General features: G+C 49.3%; 2 protein-coding genes across 2 annotated transcripts in view; one reads left to right on the forward strand and one right to left on the reverse strand.

Annotated features, from left to right (window-relative positions):
* The window catches only part of CENPP (centromere protein P), a 257,893-nt gene extending 253,823 nt beyond the window's left edge, over positions 1-4,070 (forward strand). Inside the window, exons 6-8 of the mRNA XM_062208499.1 lie at positions 1,993-2,072; positions 3,360-3,451; positions 3,731-4,070. Of these exons, the coding sequence (XP_062064483.1) occupies positions 1,993-2,072; positions 3,360-3,451; positions 3,731-3,858 (300 nt within the window). The 3' untranslated portion in view covers positions 3,859-4,070. The remainder of the gene's footprint in view (positions 1-1,992; positions 2,073-3,359; positions 3,452-3,730) is intronic.
* Positions 4,071-4,593: 523 nt separating this feature from the next.
* Positions 4,594-23,799, reverse strand: part of IPPK (inositol-pentakisphosphate 2-kinase) — a 65,309-nt gene continuing 46,103 nt past the window's right edge. Inside the window, exons 12-13 of the mRNA XM_062208498.1 lie at positions 12,244-12,323; positions 4,594-6,248 (exon numbers count right to left, since the gene is read on the reverse strand). Of these exons, the coding sequence (XP_062064482.1) occupies positions 6,023-6,248; positions 12,244-12,323 (306 nt within the window). The 3' untranslated portion in view covers positions 4,594-6,022. The remainder of the gene's footprint in view (positions 6,249-12,243; positions 12,324-23,799) is intronic.

Here is a 23,799-nt window from a genome sequence, read left to right on the forward strand (position 1 = left end):
TCAGTGAGTCCAGAGCTCAGAATGAGGCTGCCGCTCTTGTGCCGTCCGCTTGGGCTGCTCCTCAGCCTTGGGTCCCTACCTGAAGCTGCAGGACTAGGAATCGGCGAAGTGCCACTTATCTCCCTGTCCAAGGCCACTTTTCAGTAGAACGTGGTGCACGTATCAGTGCGAACCCGGCTCTTCCCCTCGGCACTCAGAATAGCTGAGGTTCCCAGTGAGTGAATGGAGCAGCATTACTACTAATTTACATAAAGAAACTTCTCACACAAACCCTAAAAAAGTTCTCCACAAACACAGGCCCAACTGCCTGGCAGCTTCCTGATGTTAGTGTTTCTACTTTAGTCTTTATTTTAAACACTGCAAAGGATGTAATTTTTGGTGAAAGCCTCTAATTTCAAGCCTCCTTTTGTCACGAGGAGGGGCCTGGGGACTAGCTCCCTGTGCTTGGGGGCCGAGCCCTGGGCCCACGCTGGAGTTGGCCCAAGCCGAGCAGCCCCAGCCGGGTCCCCCACGCTGGGGCCAAGCACAGCCCGGAGGCCGCACTGCCACGTCCACAAGCTCGCTGCCTTCCTCCCGCAGTTGTTATTAATTTAGAAGAGCCTGGGGTTTAGAAGTCAGCCCGCACTTTCCACTCAGTCACTTAGGTATACATTTTCTCATAAAAACCGTTGGGTTGGAATCAGTGATTCTGTAAGCTTACACCAGCCCCCCTGCACGTGGTGTCTGGCTGTGCTCACCCTCTTGGCATCCTCGTGTGGGGTGCTGGCAGCCCTAGCGTCCCGCACTGATGGGGCTGGTTCCTCTGAAAGCTGTGACACGTCCTTGTCCCCACACAACCTCACTTGGTGCAGCTAAGCTGGTTCAATCCAGTCAGGGCTTGCAGACTCAAGGCTCTGCCCCAGGTCCCAAACCCTGCCCCTTACTCAAGGGCTGCAGCTGGCATGGGGTGCAGCTACACCTTGCTGTGCCCCCAAGGCCTGGACAGCCAACCAGGGTCATGGCAGGGCTTGCATCTGACGGGAGCATCGGGCCTAGGTTTCCACTGCACACATTGTGAAGGGCCACGCACATCCAGAACTGTCCTACCACGTCGGGGAGCCAACGCTACCTGAAGCTGCAGGACTAGAAATCGGCAAAGTTCCACTTTATCTCCTTGGCCAAGGACACTTTACAGTAAAATGTGGTGCGCGTATTACTGTGAAGCCGGCTCTTCCAGTATTTTTCTTCGCGCTGGTATGGCACAGGCTAGGTACTTGGGCAGGATACCATCTGGGCTTTTCATGGGCAGATGCTAAAGCTCACTTCACAGCAAGGAGCCCAGCAGACATCAGTGTGGGGTCCTGGGAGACAGGCTGAGTCGTCCCATCCCGATAGGACAGGAAAAACACTGGTAAAACTGGAACAAAGTTGTATGGTCACTGCAGACATTAGTATTGGAGGACGGAGCAGTCCCGGGAGCCTGGAAGCTTTATGGTAGCAAAAAGACCTAGAAGGGGGCCGGCGCTGTGGCGTATAGGGTTAAGCTGCCGTCTGCAGTGCTGGTATCCCATAGCGGCACTGGTTCAAGTACTGCCGCTTCTGATCCGGCTCCCCGCTAATGAGCCTGGGAAAGCAGTGGGAGATGGCCCAACTGCTTGGGCTCCTATACCCTTGTGGGAGACCCGAAAGAAACTCCTGGCTTCAGGTCGGCCCAGCTCCAGCCATTGAGGCCATTTGGGGAGTAAACCAGCAGATGGAAGATCTGTCTGTCTCTACCTCTGCATTTCAAATCAATCAATCTTAAAAAAAAAAAAAGTCCTAGAATGGGGTGGTACACACTAGCCAGTGAGGAGCACCAGCGAACAGTACATGGAAGAGACTGACGGGAACGGAGGAGAGGCCTCACCAGAGTTTTCCTCCAATTTTCAGCAGTCCCCTGGAACAGCTGCCCCACATCAGTCTCTTGCCCCTTCCCCACCACGTCTGACCTTAACCGTTTCCTCTCCCACACAGGAGAAGTACCCGGACACTGTGCGGCTCCCAGAGGGCGCCTGCTCCCGCTGCATGAGCATCTGCAGTGCCAGCCGGCCAGGGTGAGTGCCCGGGCCCCCGACCCCGTGTCCCTGTTAGGGTTCCACACAACAGAAACCTCAACTACCCAGCTGAGGAGTCCACGCCGTCACACACGTGTGCCAGTGCGGGGTGCGGCTGGGCATGGGGGTGACGTTCTGTGGGGTCCTGAGGGGCCAGTGAAGGGAAGCCAGGATAACATGGAGGTGTGTGTGGAAGGGAAGAAGTCGGGGGAGGAGGGGCGAGCTCCAGCGAGCTGAGCTGGAGGAGGAAGAGGGGAGTCAGGTCCATGGCTCCCACAGCGCCGCTTCCCATCCCGGCCTCCATGCTGCCCGAGCCATGGTTCTGTGTCCATGTTGCACGTCCACCTGTGTGTGCTTGGTGACTTCAGGTGAATGCCTGGACACGTCTGTATTGAACCCTACCGTGGTATCCTGGCCTGCAGCCTTGGTCAAGTGCAGTGTCATTCACTTCTCTGCTCTCCTCCAGTGGCAAGCACCCATAACGTCTCTCTGAATTTGGCTTCCTCGTTCCTCTTCATTTCTCCCGGCACTCTGTTCATAAGTTTCCTAGAAATGAAATTCCTGGGCCACAGGGGGTTTCTGTTCAGGTTTTTGTTGATGCCAGATTATTCAAAAGCTCCCAGTGGTCTTTAAAGGTAGGGACCCTTTTTTCTGCCAAGGGCCATCAGTGTATTTATAACATCATTCACAGGTCATACAAAATTAAAAATTTAGCCTGCTGGGGCCAGCATCCCGTATAAGCACTGGACTGTGTCCTGGCTGCTCCACTTCCAATCCAGCTCCCTGCTAATGGCCTGGGAAAAGCAGCAGAAGGTGGCCCAAGTGTTTGCATCCCTGCCACCCTTGTAGGAGACTCAGATGAGGCTCCTGGCTTCAGCCTGGCCCTGCCCTGGCCACTGAGACCATCTGGGGAAGGAACCAGCAGAGGAAGGCTCTCCCTCCCTCCCTCTGTAACTGTGACTTTCAAATTGTTATTGGGGGGAAAAAATACTAGCCTGCTACAGATTTACTGAATTTCAAGTATGGCCTGCAGTTGCCTTGGCAGGGCCACACCAAATGACTTTGCTGGCCTCAATTGACCCAAGGGCCGGAGGTTCCATAGCCCTGGTATGCACTGCCTTTCCCTTGTGCCCCTCCTTGTGGGCGTATCAGCGTGGCCTTGCTCCCACTTGCAGTGGGTCTCGCCACACCCTGTCTTCCTCTGAGGACAGGCGGAAGCCAGCTGCTGAGGGGCCATCTGTTAATAGATGTCAAAAATTTAGTGATATGTCCATGCCTCTTTTTCAGATTTGAGTTAGTAATTGTTTGGAGGATTCAAATAGACGAAGAAGGAAAAGTCTCACCCAAGCTGGATCTTCTCACCCAAGTCCCACAGAGAGGTAGGAACTCTGGGTGCAGTTCTGGGTGATTCTCAGAGACCAGAGAAAGCCGCATGCGTATTTCATCTGCTTTTACGTGGAAAGAATCAAAAGTCTCATTACTGTACTTTGTACATCAGTTTCTTTTAAAAATTCTGTATTGATAAAAAGCAAGCAAGAGAGGATCACCCCCCCAGCAGTGTCCAGCGCTTCCCACTCCGTGTGGCCAGTCAGGAGGAGGGGAGGATTTAGTGAGGCTGTACCTTGACAGTTCTCACCCAGTTTATGTTTTCTTTACAGCCCTGAAGCTGGACAAAAGCAGAGTCGTAGAGATGGCTCCCCTTAGCTTCAGATCGCTGCTAAGGGTGCTGGGAATAGAAGCTGCTCTGGAAAGCCTGATAAAACTGCTCTGCACAGAGAACGACTAACTCCTGACTGCGACTCGGTAGGGATCTGGTGCCGCACTTGAGCATAAACACTTGCTATTTTCCACTCAGAAACCACACCCTTAGAAAATGCTGTCTGGGCACTAATGGCACATTATGTAAACTTTCAGGACATGAAAAGTAAATGTAGCTATGTTAAGTACAAAAGGCCAGAATGGTATATACAGTAAAATGTTTTAGGAAAATATGGCAAAAGCGGCTGTCCATCCTTGGATCGGGCAAAAGGGGGGGGGGGTGCCTCACACATCTGCCCCGGAGAAGCGGCTGCCCTCGCTCCGCCAGGCAGCTGCAGATGGAACCTCATTTCTGAACCATTTCTCTGTAGCCCCGGGAGCCACACCCAGCCTCTGTGTGGGTCCTGGTACAAGGGACAGCATTCCTCAGCTAACCCCTCCTCTTGGTCTTCCACCAAAAAAAAAAGGGGGGGGGGCTTTAGCTTTAAAACAGTGCTGACTACATGGCTCCTCTCAATATGGGCCTTGGTTACGGGGGGACCCACCACAGTGGCTGAATGTCTCATCAGCACAAGATGAAGCCCTCGGCCACCCACTGTAATGCTGTTAGGAGCTGCATGAAGCCCAGGGATGACCAGGGCCGTAGCCCCCAATGTTGGGGAGCCTCATCTACTTCTCTTCTCCCTCTCCGAGAAGCTGCGTGGATTCAGCCAGGGCAGCCCAGGCCACCTCCCAGAACACCCCCTGCACAGGGATGCTCGCTCCTGTGTGCACACAAACCCAGGACTCTCCACACACCACAGCACCTGGGTGAGGCCGTCCCAGCCCCAGGTGAGCAGTAACAGCCTTCTCCTTCCCTGCATACGTGACCCGAGGCCGGCACATGAGATGATGCCACTTGAAATCAGAAGAAAACAGTAAAAGTGTCTTAATGCATAAATAATCTTTTTGCATCTCCAAGTGTAGATCAAAATTAGAAGTAAATATTACGGCAGAACTGAACAATAAATTCTAGAAGAGTTGGCTTGATTCAAACAAGTGTAATTCTCAAGTTATCACAAACTTCCCACAAAAATTTACAATCATCAAAATATTTTCCTTATTTCTCATGTAGTATTTTCATACAATTCCATGGTTTTGCTAATATTATGTTACAATAAGCCTTCATTTGTCCCTCAAAATGATGATATAAATAATCAGTCTGTACAAGCTACCATAGAATAAAAAACCGAAGCCAAGATTCCCTACGGTTTCATAGCAGCCGGGCACACTCAGTGACCCACCCAAGAACCCTCTCAGCACCAGCTACCCATCATTTCCCTTCTGGAAGTGGGGCCTTCGGCAGCCTGATGGGGACAAGGCCATGGGCCCGCACACCCAGCATAGCTCAAGGCAAACCCAGGAGAGGGTGTGAGGTGGGAGAAGGGGAACCCCATTCCTTAACCCCAGCACACCTGCCCCAGCAGCTCGGCAAGTGACAGCTCTGCCCCCACCTCTACAGCAGCAACTTCAGGTGGGAAAGAAAGCCTACCTCCCCCGAAAGAGAAAACCGTGAAGGAAAAACAGTGTTCACGCGGAGTGGTGTCCATCCTGACCTGAGTCTCTGCTCCTTGCCGACCTGCCACGGAGCCACGGGCGCCGGCACCTCCACAGGGACCCGAGTCTAGACGGCCCACACCACCCCGGGCACGCCCTGCACTGTGCCCACGTGTGGCTTGCATTGAGAAAGTGACCAAGGACTCAGAGAGGGACGTTCCAGTAGTATCCATGTTTCCTTAAAGTCCAAACGGTAGGATGCTCGTGACAATTCAAGTTTTCTAAGTTAGGAGTCTCGTGGTAGGAGATCCAAACCTTGGGTCTTAGGATAAGGCTTTCTGCATCAGAGAAGTAGACGTGAGCCCCCAGGTGGAGGGAAGAACCACCCCGAACGTCTTCCCAGGGAGTAACGGACACTTCCATTTAAAGACCATGAGCAGCAGCTTCCTGGGCACAGCGCTCACGTCCTACATCCCTAGTCCTGTCAGATGTTCCTAGTGCTCTTTAATTCCACACCTCCCAGAGGCAACCCCACCTGAGCGGGGGTTCAATGCAAAAAGATTCACAACCAGAGTCACCCAGCGCAACAGAAAACCGCTCCAGCATTCAACCTTCACAGTCTGTGTTCAAGTTTCAGAAACATGGCAGGGAAGGAGTTAGACCTTGTGGAGAACCAGTGTGCAGTCCTCGCTCTCCTTGAATCGCGCCGACATCACCGTGTCGTCTTTGGCATGCACAGTCTTGGAGTAGAAGCTGACGATCTTGCCGTCCAGTTTGTACTGGTGAGGAATGCTCTCATAGGGCTTGAGGTCGAGGTCCAGCACAGACACGGAGAAGGCGAGCCGAGACCTCGACGAGGGGACCACCAGCCTCTGATCAGAGCTGCAAGTAGAAACGCAACTTGAGAACGCACACAACTGCCCAGTGCCCTCGTCCCACGCCAGCCACACACACCAGGCGAGACAGGGTTAAAGGATTAGACAGAGAAGCAATCTTGCAGAGAACATGAGTGATATTCCCCATATCCCAGTGATATAAACGAACCCTGAAAAAGTCACTTCATCGTGAGCCAAGTATTACAAAACCGAAGAAAAAGTGGATTTGGCCGCTCCACAGTCGAGTGGGTGAGACGTTAGGAACAGACCTCTCTCTATGAGAGCCGGGCTCCTCTATGCTTTTCACGTTTGCGGAAAGGGATCTGGTGTCAAGCTTTGTTCTCAAACGCTATCTCCAATGCTCTGTATTTTCTCAGGGCTTAGTTCTGTGGCCTTTATAAACATCAGAATAGTCATGTGCTCGTAACAAAATATACTTAGAAACATTTTCAGATTCACTCTGAATCCTGCACTAAGATTTCTGTGTGTCCCACTTTGCTCTAAATACTTGGCAAACAGGCAACATTCAAGACATTGGCTAAACAGATTCTATAAACTGAGTTTGGCTCGGAGACGTATTCTCAGGTTCTGGTCCATGCTTATTACACTCTTCTAGATTTAGACATCACTTTAAAAAGGAAAAAGAAAAAAACAAACCCAAGTTTCAAAAGCTCTTGCCCGGGAGAGGAGTGCAGTGAACACGCTCCTGGTTCAACACTCCTGCTCCAGATTTCTGTTTACAGGGAAAACGGACTCTTCCTGCCACTGCTACGGGGTCACTACTCTCTCCTGAGCAGTAGAGAAGAGCAAATAACTCGGGAGTCTATGAAGGCCTGCAGTCTGCCTCTGGCAGCCAGAAGGCAAAGGTGGCTCATCCTGTCCCACCGAGGCCCAAGGCTCACGCAGCCCGGGGCCAGCAATCTGGGCTCAGTGCAACTGGGCTGGGCTAGAGTGGCCAAATCTCTGACCCATGACAAGGACCATGCATTTTATTTACTTTCAAAATTTTCTTGTTTGAAAGAGAGGGAATTCCCATTCACTGGTTCATACCCCAAATGCCCACAATGGCCAGAGCTGGGACAGGCCAAAGCCTGGAATGCAGTCCAGATCTCCCACATGGGTGGAAGGCATCCATCACGTCACCACTGCCTCCCAACAAGTCTGCATTATCAAGAAGTGGAACCAGGAACTGGAGGCGGTCATCACACCATGTATTCTGGTGCAGGATACAGTCATCCTAACTACCAGGCTGAACACCCACCCCTGCCGTGTACCTTACAGGACACCTCAGTGCACCCCCCGACAAGTCAACAGGTATAAAGAGCCCTGGGGAGGGCCAACCACCCTGCTCACCTAAGCTCACACGGGCCTGGGGCAGCCGCCAGTGCACGCCGGTCTGACAGCAGAAGGCTTTTCTGCCCTTCAGGGGCCCTGCTGCTGACACTAGGGGGCGCTCCCAGGGACCTCCAGCAGCCTTAGCAGCGCTGCAGGGGCCTTGTCCCCATCTGGACAGCTGACCTTCAGAGCACTCACCAGCTGGGAGGGTAGCCAGGGGCCCAAGGGACAGAGAAGCCCAGGCCACCGCCACACTGTTTGGGGACAAGAGGCCTGGGCGCAGTTCCCAAATCCCAAAGTGTCTGCAGCCACAGGAGGGGGAACTTAGAGAGAAAAGGGCAGAGCGTGAGAAGCCTTTATTTTAGGGATGTGATGGGATTACATTAAAGTTCATAGTTCTAAACTTAGTCTCAGGTGTACTGTGTGTTTCTAGGATGCACAGACAACTCGCAAATCCCAAACTCAACTGTGTTTGGGTTTCCCCCCATCACCCTGAGGCCACACACAGCCACTACAAGCCCTTCCTCCAAGGAGTTTGAGCCACCCCAGGGGTAGGGAGACAGGGGTCGTGTCACACCATCCACTTGACAGTGGCCTCCTGGGAAGGCAAGCGCAACAGGCATCAACCCGCTACCCTGACATGCTCACCCCTAGCCTGTCCCCACTCACGCCACATCTGCCCTCCACTCTGGAACGTGGGCCCCAGGCCTCAGCCCCCGTCCCTGCACTCACCTTGAGAAAGGACCTCAGCAGCTGAGGCCACGTCCCAAGGCTGGGCCCACTTTTCCTTCTCATTTTTTTTTAAAACTGTTTATAATGCTACCTGTCAAATAGTCAGTGAGAGAGACAGAAAGGTCTTCCATCCTTTGGTTCACCCCCCAAATGGCCACTATGGCCAGTGTGCTGCACTGATCAGAAGCCAGGAGCCAGGTGCTGCCTCCTGGTCTCCCATGCAGGTGCAGGGCCCAAGCACCTGGGCCATCCTCCACTGCCTTCCCACTGTAGGCGGAGGATCAACCAAGTGAGCCATGGCACCAGCCCCTCCTCAGATTTTTAAGGTCTCCCATCCCTCTTCAACTTGGTCACAGAATTGTATACTTCCATAGACTTAACTTCCCCAGGATCTAAGGTTCATGTTCAACTGGCAAGAGTTTGTTTTTCCTATTAAAAAACATTTCAAATGCAGTGAGAGAGAGAGAAATATGCCTGCAACAAACAAAAGCCCAAATGCCTACAACAGCCAGGGGTGGCCAGCTCAAAGCCAGGAGCCAGGAACTCCATCTGTGTCTCTCACATGGGTGGCAGGAACCCAAGGACTTGGGCCATCTTCCACTGATTTCCAGGCCCACCAGCAGCAAGCTGTATCAGAAGCAGAGGTGTGGAACTCGAACCAGCACTCCACACTATAACAGCTTTATGTACCACACTATAACGCCTGCCTCTGGGAAGCTTTTTCAAACACAGATGCTTATATAAGAGGCATTCAAAAAGTTCACAGGAAAGTGGAATGGCAGCAACACGCATTTTCTGTAAACTTTCCAAAGCCCCCTCCTGTGGACCTTTAAAACATTTCACATTTTAAGATTATAATAAAACTATTATCAGTGCTTATAAAAACTGAACGTGGGGAAATGCTCAGAATAAAATGTTACACGGCAAAAACACACAAAATAGCAACTGCACACATTCCAACCTTTTCCTTATTTCACACATTAAAATGCTTTCAGATTTCTAATCAAAATCCTGCTACAACACACACTGATACACAGCCTCTGGGGAGTCAGATACAAGCTCCTAGAAATGAAATCCCAAGAACCCTAAAGCCACGCCCCATGAGTGAGGAGCTCCTTTTACTCCAACCTTTTCCCCTCACATCTTGACCAACCTTACAAGGTTAAAGGGAGAAGTCAGCCTGGCCCACCCTCCACACCAACATCCCATCCAGGGGCCTGGCTGTCCCAGGTGTCTCTGAGACACCGTCTCTGCTGGGAAAGACCAGGTTCGACGGCCTGTGGGTGACAATCCCCACGCCCCAGTCTGACAGGGACTCGCGGCACCGGAACCTTCCAGACACACTCTCCTCTCCCAGCACCTTTATTTCCGCCAGGCATGTGGTCCAGGGTGTACTTAGGGCCCTGGGCCCTCAGCTGTCCCCGTCACATCCCTGGGCACCATGAGACAGACGTGAAGGCACTGGTGGCAATGGCCCGACCACGAAGGCCTCCTCACAGCTCGGCACAGCGGAAAGGGAGGGTGCACCTGGGGGGCGGCAGGAGGCCCAGCCTTTTCTAGTGCTGTTCCCTCCGTGCGTGTGCTCAGGAGTTCACACTGCCAAGTGGGCAGGTCTATGCCTGCCAGCTAATGGGATTCCTAGGCACTGCTTGATTCAAAAGTACCAGGAAAATGGGTAAACCAAGGTCATTCTGACCCGGGAGCGAGTCTGGTGGATGAGGTACCTTCCGCAAGTACTATGAAGAGTCTGTCACCTCTGAAGTCTGATTATGATGGGAGCATTACCAGACTCACCCCGAATTCCTACAAAAGCAGAGGACTAGACAAAAACAGTGGAGTTCAGCAGAGAGGAGGGAGAACAGTGAACTCATTGTAAAAGATTTCCAAACAGGAAAGTGGACACATCCTACTTACCTGGTGGAAGGCCAGGAACAAGACCCACGGGGGATGCTGGCACTGTGCCATAGCAGGTAAAGCCGCTGCCTGCAGTGCCAGCATCCCATATGGGCACCGGTTCAAGTCCCGGCTGCTCCACTTCCGATCCAGCTCTGCTATGGCCTGGGATGGCAATGGAGGATGGCCCAAGGCCTTGGGCCCCTGCACCCACGTGGGAGACCCGGGGGAAGCTCCTGGCTTCAGATCAGCGCAGCTTTGGCTGTTGCGGCCAACTGGGGAGTAAACCAGAAGATGGAAAACCTTTCTGTCTCTCTCTGCCTCTTCTTCTCTCTGTGGAATTCTTTCAAATAAATCAATCAATCTTTAAAAAAAAAAAAATGGGGACCCGAGCCATCTCAGCTCAGAGCCTAGACCCAGATTGGGCTTTCTTGAGAAAGGTATCTATACATACTCTATAGTGCTTCTAAGCCCTCAGGGGGTTTTCTTAAAATATAATAAAGTCAGTAATTTAGCATAGTGGTTAAGACACCACTTGGGGCTGGCACTGCAGCTCACTAGGCTAATCCTCCACCTGCGGTGCTGGCACCCCAGGTTCTAGTCCCGGTTGGGGCGCCGGATTCTGTCCTGATTGCTCCTCTTCCAGCCCAGCTCTCTGCTGTGGCCCGGGAGTGCAGTGGAGGATGGCCCAAGTGCTTGGGCCCTGCACCTGTATGGGAGACCAGGAAGAAGCACCTGGCTCCTGCCTTCAGAGCCGCACAGCGCACCGGCTGCAATGCGCTGGTCATAGCGGCCACTTAGGGGGTGAACCAATGGAAAAAGGAAGACCTTTCTCTCTCTCTCTCTCTCTCTCTAACTCTGCCTGTAAGGGAAAAAAAAAAAAAAAAAGACACCACTTGGGCACCCGCAGCCCACACTGGAATATGTGACTTCGAGTCCTGGCCCCGCTCCCGATCTCAGCTTCCTGCTCATGTGCACCCCGGGAGGGAACACGGCATGGCTCGAGTCACTGAATCACCCAAGGGGGAGAAGTGGATTGAGCACCCCGATCCTGGCTTCGCCTGGCCACTCTGGCTGTTTCAGGGATTTGGAGAATAAAACCGCCAAGTGGGAGGTCTCTGTCTCCCCTCCTCTGCCTTTCAAATAGATTATTATTTTTTTTATTATTATTATTTTTGACAGGCAGAGTGGACAGTAGAGGGAGACAGAGAAAAAGGTCTTCCTTTTTGCCTTTGGTTCACCCTCCAATGGCCGCCGCGGTAGGCGCACTGCGGCCGGCGCACTGCGCTGTTCCGATGGCAGGAGCCAGGTGCTTCTCCTGGTCTCCCATGGAGTGCAGGGCCCAAGCACTTGGGCCATCCTCCACTGCACTCCCTGGCCACAGCAGAGAGTTGGCCTGGAAGAGGGGCAACCGGGACAGGATCGGTGCCCCGACCGGGACTAGAACCCGGTGTGCCGGCGCCGCAAGGCGGAGGATTAGCCTAGTGAGCCGCGGCGCTGGCCTCAAATAGATTATTTTTTAAAAAGATTTGAATGGCAGAGTTAGAGAGAGGCATAGGCGCAGAGAGGGGTCTTCACTCCCCAAATGGCTGCAACAGCCAGAGCTGAGCTGATCTGAAGCCAGGAGTTTCTTCCAGGCTTCCCACGTGGGTGCAGGGGCCCAAGCACTTGGGCCATCTTCCACTGCTTTCCCAACCATAGCAGAGAGCTGGATCAGAAGTGGAGCAGCCAGGACTTGAACTGGCGCCCATGTGGGATGCAGGCACTGCAGGTGGCAGCTTTACCCACTACACCACAGTGTCAGCCCCTCAAATAGATTTAAATAAAATTTTTAAGAGGAAATTATTAAAAATCAATAAAACAATCACTGAGTTATTCTCTAGTTTCAAGCTTCTAGAGAGCAAAGTTAATAAGTGTATGACATCAAACAGGCCAAGGACACAATACCCCCATCAGGAGGCTTCTAAATATGGGGGAACCGCTTGACCTCCTCATCTACAAAACCGTTAGACCAAGGGCCAGGGGCACACAGGGCACCTCACCTTGCGTCCTGCAGACATGGGGAGAGCGCAATCATGATGGAGCAGTCCTTGGCGGTCATGGCGACTCGGTACTGCTGCACCTGTGGGGGAGGCAGAAGTCAACCGCAGGGCATGTGCAGCCGTGTCAGCACCAAATGCAGCCTCCCCGCCGAGTGGGCACCAGGTACGGGCGCCATTCCCCTGACAGGGCCTGACGGTGAGGCGGGAACTCAGGGGCACTGGGCGCGCCCCAGTGTGACAGTCCCATGCTATTTATTTCACTAAGTCAGTCATTCTGTATAATAGACAACAAATTCAGTCACAAGATAATTAAAGCATTCAATATAAAAAAGAAGTTTAAGAGATTCATTATGTCCTTAGTACACTGCAAACCTTTCTAACCCAAACGGGGCAGGCACGGTGGCACAGAAGGTTATGCTGCTGCTCATGATGCCTGCATCACAAGTTCCAGCCCCAGCTGCTCTACTTCTGATCCAGCTTCCTGCTAATGCATCCTGGGAGGCAATGAATGATGGCTCAAGGGCCTAAGACCCTGCCAACCACATGAGACTCCTGCATAGAGTTCCAGGCCTCTGACCTAAGACAGGCTGTTGGGGCATCTGGGGAGTGGACCAGCAGATGGAAGATCTCTAGCTCTCCTTCTGCCACTCTGCCCTTCAAGTACAATAAACACACATACACACACAAAACCCAAAAGCTATAGAAGATTCAGCTTTGAATTTTTTTTCATTAAATAGCTTTATATGATGTAGATATTATTTAAAGGCAAAACACAAGTGAAACATCTGCAACATGTAACTCAGTAACATCAGGAATACAGAAAGTGCTAGAGATCAATATGGAAAAAGAAAACAACCCAGAAAGGAAGTGGATGGGATGGGGATTTGATGTAGTTAAGATACTACTGGGGGTGGGGGTGGGGGGCTGTGGCATAGCAGGTTAAGCCCCACATCCCATGGCAGAGTGCCAATTTGAGTTCTGGCTGCTCTACTTCTGATCCAGCTTCCTGCTAATGCACCTAGGAAAGCAGCTGGTGAAGACCTAAGTCTTTGGGTCCCTGCCACCCACATGGGCTCCTGGCTTCAGCCTGGCCCAACCCTGGCTGTTACAGGCATTTCAGGATTTGGGGAATGAACCAGCAGATGGAAACTTCTCTCTTTGCAACTGTCCCTCTCTCTGTCATGCTCTGCCTTTCAAATCTTTAAAAAAAACAAAACAGCTGGGACAGCTACATCTCCGAGTGCTTGGATTCAAGTCTCAGCCCCACTCCGGATTCCCAGTTCTGCCAGTGTGGACCCTGGAAGGCAGCATGTAATGTTTCATGTAACTGAGTTCTTTCAACCCACATAGGAAACTGATTGATTTCCCTGTTGGCTTTGACCTGGACCAGTGCATCTGGGCACTTAGGGGAGTAAACCAGCAAATGGAAAATACTTCTCTTTCTACCTTTCAAATAAATAAAAATTTTATCTAGTGAACATATTCATTCTCTCTCTCTCAACACACACATACACACATGATCTTATCATAAATCAAGGAATGCAAATTTTGACTTATGTTTCACTCATCAGAGGGGCCCATCTACGTGTGCAGAACGTAAGGTGAAGGGGCGAGACGTGCACTGAGCAACGCTGGGCTGTAACTCAGGCCAACTGAACTGCTGAGGCCAAGCAACAGCGCTGCACAGAACACCCAAGATCTGCCTGATGGCGAGCTAACAGGACAGAAGTTGCTGGAACGGAAGAGGACAAGCTTTTCCAAGGGAGGGGTGTGGCAATTCCAGAGGGTCAGCTGTCAAGGCTACAGGGACAGTTTCCATGATGAGCCCACTCTTTGGTTTAGTACCCAAATGCTGCACCTTTGAGATTAAAAGTGAACCAAGGTCGCCCAGCCCTACTGGGAACTGCAGCTTTTCTCTGTTGATGAGGTCAGTCATGAACACTGGATGAAACTGGCTCCAGCTTGCTAGTACTCCCCAGGCCTCTGGCAGAAGCAGAATTCTCCTTGGAAGACAATACAATCCTAGCCCCAGGTTACTTGTAAAATAACTGTGCAAATATAATTTCTGGCACACAAGCAAAGATATGTGGACATAAGACGACGTTATGGCACAAATGATGATCAGCAAAATTTAACAATAAGAACAACAGGGGGAGGGGCGTGTTAAGAATCTCTGTACCTTTAAATCAATATTGCCAGCCACCTAACACTGCTCTAAAAGTTTTTTTTTTGTTTTTGTTTTTTTTTTAATGACAGGCAGAGTGGACATAGAGAGAGAGAGAGAGAGAGAGAGAGAGAGAGAAAGGTCTTCCTTTTGCCATTGGTTCACTCTCCAATGGTCGCCGCAGCCGGTGCGCTGCGGCCAGCGCATCGCGCTGATCAAAGGCAGGAGCTAGGTGCTTCTGGTCTCCCATGGGGTGCAGGGCCCAAATACTTGGGCCATCCTCCACTGCACTCCTGGGCCACAGCAGAGAGCTGGCCTAGAAGAGGGGCAACCAGGACAGAATCCGGTGCCCAAAGTTTTTTTTTTTAATATGTACAATAGAAAGACACATGGACTACAGCTACTTGAGATACCAAATCCACTCTGCTGTGCTCAAAGGACCAAAGACAAAATGGCACTGCAAAGGAGAACTGGAAATTGTAAAAAATGAACCATTTAGGACGTCTAGAACTAAAAATACAAAAGTCAGCATTAAGCTCAACACAGAGCAGACATCTGGCACAGTAGTTAAGACACTGCTTGCACGTCCACATCCCATATCTGGGTGCCTAGACTCATGTCTCAGCTCTGCTTCCAATCCAGTTTCCTACCAATGATCACTGTGGGAGGCAGCACTTGATGGCTCAAGTTCCTGGGCCCTGCCATCCGTGTGGGAGATTCCAACTGAGTCCTGGCTCCTGCCTGGAAAACCCATGGATGCTGCAGGAATTTGGAGGATGAACCAGGATGGAAGACAGCCCTCTCACTCTGCTTTCAAATAAAAAAAAATTTAAAAATAATTTAACAGTTTTAATGGCTGTTAAAAAGCTGAAGAGAAACTGCAACTTCTGGGTAGATGGTGATAATTTTAAGAAATATAGCAAAGGGCTTACGCCACAGCTCACTAGGCTAATCCTCTGCCTAAGGCACCAGTACCCCGGGTTCTAGTCCCAGTTGGGGTGTTGGTTCTGTCCCAGTTGCTCCTCTTCCAGTCCAGCTCTCTGCTGTGGCCCGGGAAGGCAGTGGAGGATGGCCCAAGTGCTTGGGCCCTGCAACCCATGGGAGACCAGGAGGAAGCACCTGGCTCCTGGCTTCGGATCGGCACAGTGCACCGGCCGTAGCAGCCATGTGGGGGGTGAACCAACGGAAGGAAGACCTTTCTCTCTCTAATGCTGCCTGTCAAAAAAAAAAAAAAGAAAGAAAGAAAGAAAGAAATATAGCAATGACGGGGTCGACATTGTGCCATAGTGGGTAGAAACTACCACCAGCAGTGCCAGCATCCCATGTGGGCACTGGTTCAAGTCCTGGCTGCTCCACTTCTGATCCAGCTTCCTGCTAATGTGCCTGGGAAAACAACGGAAAATGGTCCAAGTGCTTTGGCCCCCGTGCCCACATGGGAGACCCGAAGGAAGCTCTTGGCACCTGGTTTTGGATCAGCCCAGCTCCAGCCATTGCGGCCATTTGGGGAGTGAATCATCAGTTGTAAGACATCTCTCTCTGTAACTCTGCCTTTCAAATAAATAAATATACTTTAGAAAAGAAAAAAAGAAATACAGCAATGAGTGACAGAAGAGCAACTAGCATTCTCTGAACTGTGCTTCCTCTCGGGCTATCACAGCTAGAGAAAGGGAAGACAGTTCCCTTGGATGTAGCCTCCAAAGGAAGGAACTGGCTAGGCCAGCCTTTGGTGTAGGCTGAGGAGGCAGCTGAAGACTGTGTTTGGAGATGTGAAGTCTCTCCCACTGTCTTCCAAGATAACTGTCATTCCCACATTAGTCACTCTCCTGAGTTAAAATGCAAAGATAGCTGAAGATGCACAATGCTGCCCAATCCACTAGTCTAAACTCTCAGCAGCCATGAAGATAGGGGGTAGGGAACAAGGCAGAGATCATGGGGGAAAGAAACAAAAAAGCTGAAGAGAACTGCCAGACTGGTGGATCGAAAGAAAATTTCCAGAATGAAACATGGAAAAGAAAGCAAGTAGAAAAGACAGGGGGGGAAAAAAAAAAAAAAAACAGAGACAGAGAGAACAAGAACAGGACAGAGGAAAGGATACGAGACAGAGAAGTACAGGCGATGGGTCAAACACACATGGAACTGGAGTCCAGAAGAGAGGAAATGGACAGAAAAAAACTTGAAAGTGTCAAGGCCAAAAGTTTCCCTCAACTGAAGACAAAGATTCAAGAAAGCCTCCAAGCAAATTATTTATATACATCACCACCAAAAACTAAGACCATGTCACCAGCAGACCCACACTAAAGCAAAGATTAAAAGCACAGACAAAAGCACAACCATCACATACGTAAGCCAAGAGACACAGGGCAGTATGAAGGGCAACGCAAGAGGTAAAAATACTGGTAAACAAGTAAGGACCATATGAAATAATGATAATCATGGCATAACAGAATATGGGATGAGCATTTATCTAGTGGTGGACACCCAGACCCTGTATCAGAGGCTAATTGTGTTCCCAGCTTCCACCTTCAGCCCTGGCCCCAGCTGTCCCAGCCAGCCTAGCCCCAGGTGTTTTGGGCATTTGGGCAGATGGCAGCTATTTGCATCCCAAAAACACAAAAATAAAATTTAATAAAGGAATATACAGCAATAGAAGCAATTAAGTCAGGGGTTTTAGTTAATGTACTGTAAGAACTTCAAATTATCAAATAGGAATAGTACCAGGATCTAAAAATAGTACTGGAGTCTAAGAAGGCACCTGCTGATTAGGGCAGCAATAATCATTAGCTAGGATAACCAACAAAAAGTCTAAGGCTCTGTGACTTCCAAGCTGACACCATGGGGACACAGAATGATAAATAACAAAAAAGACTTTGAGAGTATAGAAAAAAAAAGTATAGAATTAGAAGCCTAAAACAGGTGAGGAAAATTTCCAAGTTTAAACCCAAGTAAAGTCTAATAAAACAACAAAGGCAAAATGACTGAATGAATAGAAGACCAAATCCAACTGCAGGCCCCAATTTAAGTACAAAGACATATAAAGTTAAAAATGAGAGAAACCAGCATTATGGTGCAGCTGGTTAAGCTGCCAGCATCCCACGAGTTCTGGTTCAAGTCCCAGCTGCTTTACTTCTGATCCAGCTCCCTGCTAATGTGCCTGGGAAAGCAGCAGAATGTGGCTCAAGTTCTTGTGCCCCTGCACCCACTTGGGAGACCTGGGTGGAGTTCAGGCTCCTGGCTTTTGCCTAGTCCAGCCTTGGCTATTGTGGCTATTTAGGGAGTGAACCAATGGATAAGAGAGATTCTAACTCTTTCAAATAAATCATTTTTTTTAAATGACTTTAAAAAAAAAAAAAAAGACTATTTATTGGGGGCCACCACTGTGGCACAGCAGGTGAAGCCGCCACCAGCAGTGCCAGCATCCCATATGAGCACCGGTTCGAGTCCTGGCTGTTCCACTTCCAATCCGGCTCTCTGCTATGGCCTGGGAAAGCAGAAGATGGCCCAAGTGCTTGGGCCCCTGCACTCTGTGGGAGACCCGGAAGAAGCTTCTGGCTTCGGATTGGGGCAGCTCCGGCCATTGCTGCCATTTGGGAAGTGAACCAGCGGATAGAAGACCTCTCTTTCTCTCTGCCTCTCTGTAACTCTGCCTTTCAAATAAACAATAAATCTTTAAAAATACACACACAATGATAGAAAAAGCAAAACATAAAGGTTCATGGAAGAATTTAATTAAAAGAAGTTTGTTTCAGTGCAAAAAAGTTAAAATTCAGGGGGCTGGCATTGTGGCATAGCAGGTAAAGCCCCACCTACAGTGTCAGCATCCCATATGGGTGTCAGTCGAGTCCCAGCTACTCCTCTTCTGATCCAGCTCTCTGCTGTGGCCTGGGAAAGCAGTAGAAGATGGCCCAAGTCCTTGGGTCCCTGCACCCACGTGGGAGACCAAGAAGCTCCTGGCTCCTGGCTTTGGATCGGCACAGCTCCAGCCATTGCGGCCAATTGGGGAGTGAACCAGTGGAGGAAGACCTCTCTCTCTGAATAACTCTTTCAAGTAAATAAATCATTTTTTTAAAAAAAGATAAAATTTATTTACAATTCTTTTTTTTGGGGGGGGGGAGGGGACAGGCAGAGTGGATAGTGAGAGAGAGACAGAGAGAAAGGTCTTCCTTTTTGCCATTGGATCACCCTCCAATGGCCGCTGCGGCCAGCACATCTCGCTGATCTGAAGCCAGGAGCCAGGTGCTTCTCCTGGTCTCCCATACGGGTGCAGGGCCCAAGGACTTGGGCCATCCTCCACTGCCTTCCCGGGCCATAGCAGAGAGCTGGCCTGGAAGAGGAGCAACCGGGATAGAATCCAGCGCCCCAACCGGGACTAGAACCCGGTGTGCCGGCGCCGCAAGGTGGAGGATTAGCCTGTTAAGCCACGGCGCCGGCCTCATATAACATTTTAATGAAATTTTTGAAGGCCCCTTGTGTGCATGAGTTTCAAAAATTTGTGCACCAAAATAAATTTACTTCTACTTTGTGTGAACTTTTTGAAGTACTTCCTAACAAGACAGGGAGAAGAACCCCAGAGAGGCAGAAAGAAAAGACAGATCACCCCCTGAGGAGAGGCATTGAGACATGTCCCACAGCAGTACCCACAGGCAGATGATGCCTTACAAATTAAAGCATATCCTGGGGCTGGCGCATGGGAGACCAGAAGAAGCACCTGGCTCCTGGCTTCAGATCAGCACAGCGCGCAGGCCCTCACAGCCATTTAGAAGGGGAAACAACGGAAGGAAGGCCTTTCTCTGTCTCCCTCTCTAACTCTGTCAAATAAAAAAATTTAAGCATATCCTGATACAGAAAGGACTTAATAAAAAACATCACTAAAGTAACTTCTAATGGACATTTGTCAAGAGGAAAAGTATAAATAACTGTAGATCAATAAACCAGACATTTTATAATGACTGTTTAAAAGATTTATTTATTTGGAAGGCAGAGTTAGAGAAGCAGAGAGAGAGGTCTTCCATCCGCTGGTTCACTCCCCAAATGGCCACAACAGCTGGAACTGGGCCCATCCGAAGCCAGGAGCTTCCTCTGGGTCTCCCATGCAGGTGCAAGGGCACAAGGACTTAGACCATCTTCTGCTTTCCCAGGCCATAGCAGAAAGCTGGATTGGAAGTGGAGAAGGTGGGACTCGAACCAGGTCATTTGGGATGCTGGCACTGAAGGCAGCGGATTTACCCACTACGCCACTGCTCCTGCCCCAAAATAACTAATTTTCTAAGACTAACTACCAAAACTGACTAAGAATATGAATAGACCTATTTAAGATAAAAAATAAAAATTACACATAAAGGAAAACCAAGATGGCTTTACTACTAGCTCAATCAAATATTTAAAGAAATATGGGACCAGCGCTGTGGCACAGTGGGTTAATTCTCCACCTGAAGCACCAGCATCCCTTATGGGCACCGGTTCTAGTCCCAGCTGCTCCTCTTCCAATCCAGCTCTCTGCTGTGGCCTGGGAAAGCAGTGGAGGATGGCCTAAGTGCTCGGGCCCCTGCACCCACGTGCAAGACCCGAAGAAAGCTCCTGGCTCCTGGATTTGGATCGGCTCAGCTCTGGATGTTGTAGCCACTTGGGAAGGAAGACCTTTCTCTCCGTCTCTCTCTCACTGTCTGTAGCTCTACCTCTCAAAGAAATAAAATCTTTAAAAAAAAAAAAAAAACTCAGTTATTTTCAAACTCTTCCAAAGTAGAAGCTAAAAACTGCCCAACTCATACAATCTCATAAACAAGGATATCACAGATCACAAGAAAATAAAACTACACACCAATGTCTCTTATGCATACTGATATAAAAGTCCTCAAAAGTAGTTACCAATTGGGGAATGAATCAATGGATGAGATCTCTCAAGTCTATTCGTCTGTCTCCTTCCTCTTTTCCCGTCCCTCCCATCTCCACCTCTTAAATAAGGAAAACATCTACACACATATACAGTTGAATCAGCAACATTTTAAGAAGGATCACGCAGAATGACCCAGTGGGATTAACTGAATTTATGTAATATACTGCACCAACAGAATAAAGGACAAAAACGACATGAGACTCTCCACCAATACAGAAAAGGCATCAAGAACATTCAACACATTCTTATGACAAAAAAATACTCGACAAATCAGGAAGACAAGGGGGCTTCTTCATCTTGACCAAGGATATCCACAACCCTTCTCCCCCAAGTAAACATTACACATGTTGATGAGACACTGGATACCAGGGGCTGGCGCAGTGGCGCTGTGGGTTAAAGCCCCAGCCCGCAGTGCCCGCATCCAATGTGGGTACCGGTTTGAATCTCAGCTGCTCTATTTCCAATCCAGCTCTCTGCTATGACGTGGGAAAGCAGTAGAAGATGACCTAAGTCCATTGCACCCATGTGGGAGACCCAGGAGAAGATCCTGGCTCCTGCTTTTGGATCAGTTCATCTCTGGCCATTGTGGTCATGTGAGGAGTGAACCAGTGGATAGAAGACTTTTCTCTCTCTCTGGCTCTACCTCTCTAACACCAACTTTCAAATAAATTAAAAAAAAAAAAAAAAAAGACTGGATACTTGCCCCATAACACCAAGAACAAAGCAGGGGTGTCTGCTCTTACCACTTCTATTCAGTTATACAAGTTCTAAGTCAGGGCAATTACACAAGAAAAACAATTTGTATAAATTAAATGGAAGAAGTGAAAACTATCTCTAGTCACAGATGATCTTATCTAGAGACGATCCTAAGGAATTCATAGCAACCTATTGGAACTAGTGAGTTAAGCAAAGGTGAAGTCTAAAGATCAATAAAAAAAAGATTTGGTATTCTGAACACTTGCAATAAACAATGCAAAAATGGAATCAAGAAAACAATTCCACTTAAAATAGTATCAAGAAGAGTAAACTAGGCTGCTGTGGCGCAGCAGGTTAAAGCCCTGGCTTGCGGCACTGGCATCCCATATGGGCACTGATTCGAGTCCCAGCTGCTCCACTTCCGATCCAGCTCCCTGCTAACATGTCTGGGAAAGCATGAAGGCTCAAGTGCCTGGGCCCCTGCACCCACATGGGAGACCCGGAAGAAACTCCTGGCTCCTGGCTTCAGATCCAGCCCTTGTGGCCACTTGGGAAGTGGACCAGCAGATGGAAGACCTCTCTGAAAATGGGTAGGGGCTGGTGCTGTGGCACAGGTTAATCCTCCACCTGTGGCACCAGCATCCCAAATGGGTGCCGGTTCTAGTCCTTACTGCTCCTCTTCTGAGCCAGCTCTCTGCTATGGCCTGGGAAAGCAGCAGAAGATGGCCCAAGTCCTTGGGCCCCTGCACCCACATGAGAGACCTGGAAGAAGCTCCTGGCTCCTGGCTTTGGATCAGCCTAGCTCTAGCCATTGTGGCTATTTGGGGAACAAACCAGCAGATGGAAGACCTTTCTCTCTGTCTCTCTCTCTGTCTATAACTCTACCTCTCAAATAAATGTTTAAAAAAAAAATAAAATGGGTAAAGAGAAGTATGTCACCCTTTCAAGCAAAAAATACGAAAAATAAAGAGAAATTTCAATTAAAAAAAGTAAACTGTAAATAAATTCTATCAAAAGAAACATAAACTTATGGTCTGAAAACTAACAATAATATCAAAAGAAAGACCTAAATAAATGGAAAAACACCCCGTGTTAATAGAGCAGAAGTTTTATTGCCCAGAGCAATCTGTCAGTTTCTCAGAATCTCTATTAGAATCCCAGCCGGCTTCTCTGTAGAACTTGGCAAGCTCATTCTAAAATTCATATGGAGTTACAAGGGGATCCAAATAGCCAAAGCTATCTTGAATAAGAAAGACAGGCTGGCATCGCAGCACAGCGGATTAAACTGCTGCCTGTAATGCTGGCATCCCAGAGAGAATGCAAGTCTGAGTCCCACCTACTCAGCCCCTGACCCAGCTTCCTACTACTGCACCTGGGAAGGCAGCAGCGGACGCCGCACGTGCTCGGGCCCCTGCCTTGCACGCAGGAGATCATGCTGGAGTTCATGGCTTGGGCTGTGCCTGGACATGGCTGTTACCAGCATGTGGAGAGTTAAACAGTGGGTGGGAAATACCTCACTCACCCACCCTCTCTCTCCCTCCAGCTTTCAAACAAGCAAAAAACAAACAAAAAAACAAAGTTGGAGAATTCACACTTCCCCATTTCAAAACCTATTAAAAAGCAACACTAATAAAACCGGATACTGGTATAGACAGAGACATAAACATCAATAAATCACATTTACATGTCTATAAATAAACCCATACATTTTTAAGTCAAGCAATTTTCAAGAAATCTATCAAGACCACTCACTGGGAGAAAGAACAATCTCTTCAACAAATGGATAGTCACATAAAAAAAAAACAATGTCAAAGTCTACCAAATATCATATATAAAAGTTAACTCAAGATGGATCAAAGAACTACATGTAAGAGCTAAAACTACAAAACTCTCAGGAGGAAATGGGGAAATCACCATGACCTTAGATTTAGCAATGAATTCTTAGATATGATACTAAAAGGATGAAAAACAATAAAAAGATTAAATGGGTTGCTTCAAAATTTCAATGTTTGTATATTACCAAGAAAGTTTAAAGATTAACTATGTAGGAGAAAATATCTGCAAGTCATGTATCTATAAGGGTCTAACACCTAGAATAATACACCAAGAATTCTTACAACTCAACAAGAACACATACTACACAGTTCTGAAGTAGGCAAAGGGTTAGGCAGCCTCTTGGAATGCCCGCATCCCACACTGCCAAGCCTGACCCGAGTCCTGGCTACTCCACGCTTCCGGTTTCAGCCTCCTGCTAACGCACCCGGGAGGCAGAAGACAGCCCAAGTGCCTGGGTTCCTGCCACCCATGTGAGAGATGGGGGGAGCCCCTGGTTCGTGGTTTGGCCTGACCTATCCCTGACTACTGCAGGCATGTAGGGAATGAATCAGAATGAAAGCGCTCTCTCTCCCTCTCTCTGTTTACTTTGCCTTTCAACTAAATAAAAAGCTTTTTAAAAAAAAAACAGTAGGCAAAGGATCTGAATTTCTCCAAAGAAAAATACATAATGGGCAGCAAGCACATGAAAGAATACTCTGAACCCTAGAAACAGTGAAAACCTACGTCTGCATACACACTGTACACAAGGACTTGGAGCAGCACTCCTGGTTCATGCTGCATCACGGCCGCACCTTCTCAACACCACGCGAAGTGAAGGACGCCGGGCACAAAGGACCGCGTGTAGCACGACACCATCTCCATGCAGCACCAGAATAGACCAGCCCACGCACATACAAAACAGACTGGGGGCTGCTCAGGTCTCAGGGATAGGGAGACAGTGGAATGACAGCTAAGGGGTATAGAGTTCCTG

Source organism: Lepus europaeus, chromosome 12, assembly GCF_033115175.1.
Source record: "Lepus europaeus isolate LE1 chromosome 12, mLepTim1.pri, whole genome shotgun sequence".
NCBI lineage: Eukaryota > Metazoa > Chordata > Mammalia > Lagomorpha > Leporidae > Lepus > Lepus europaeus.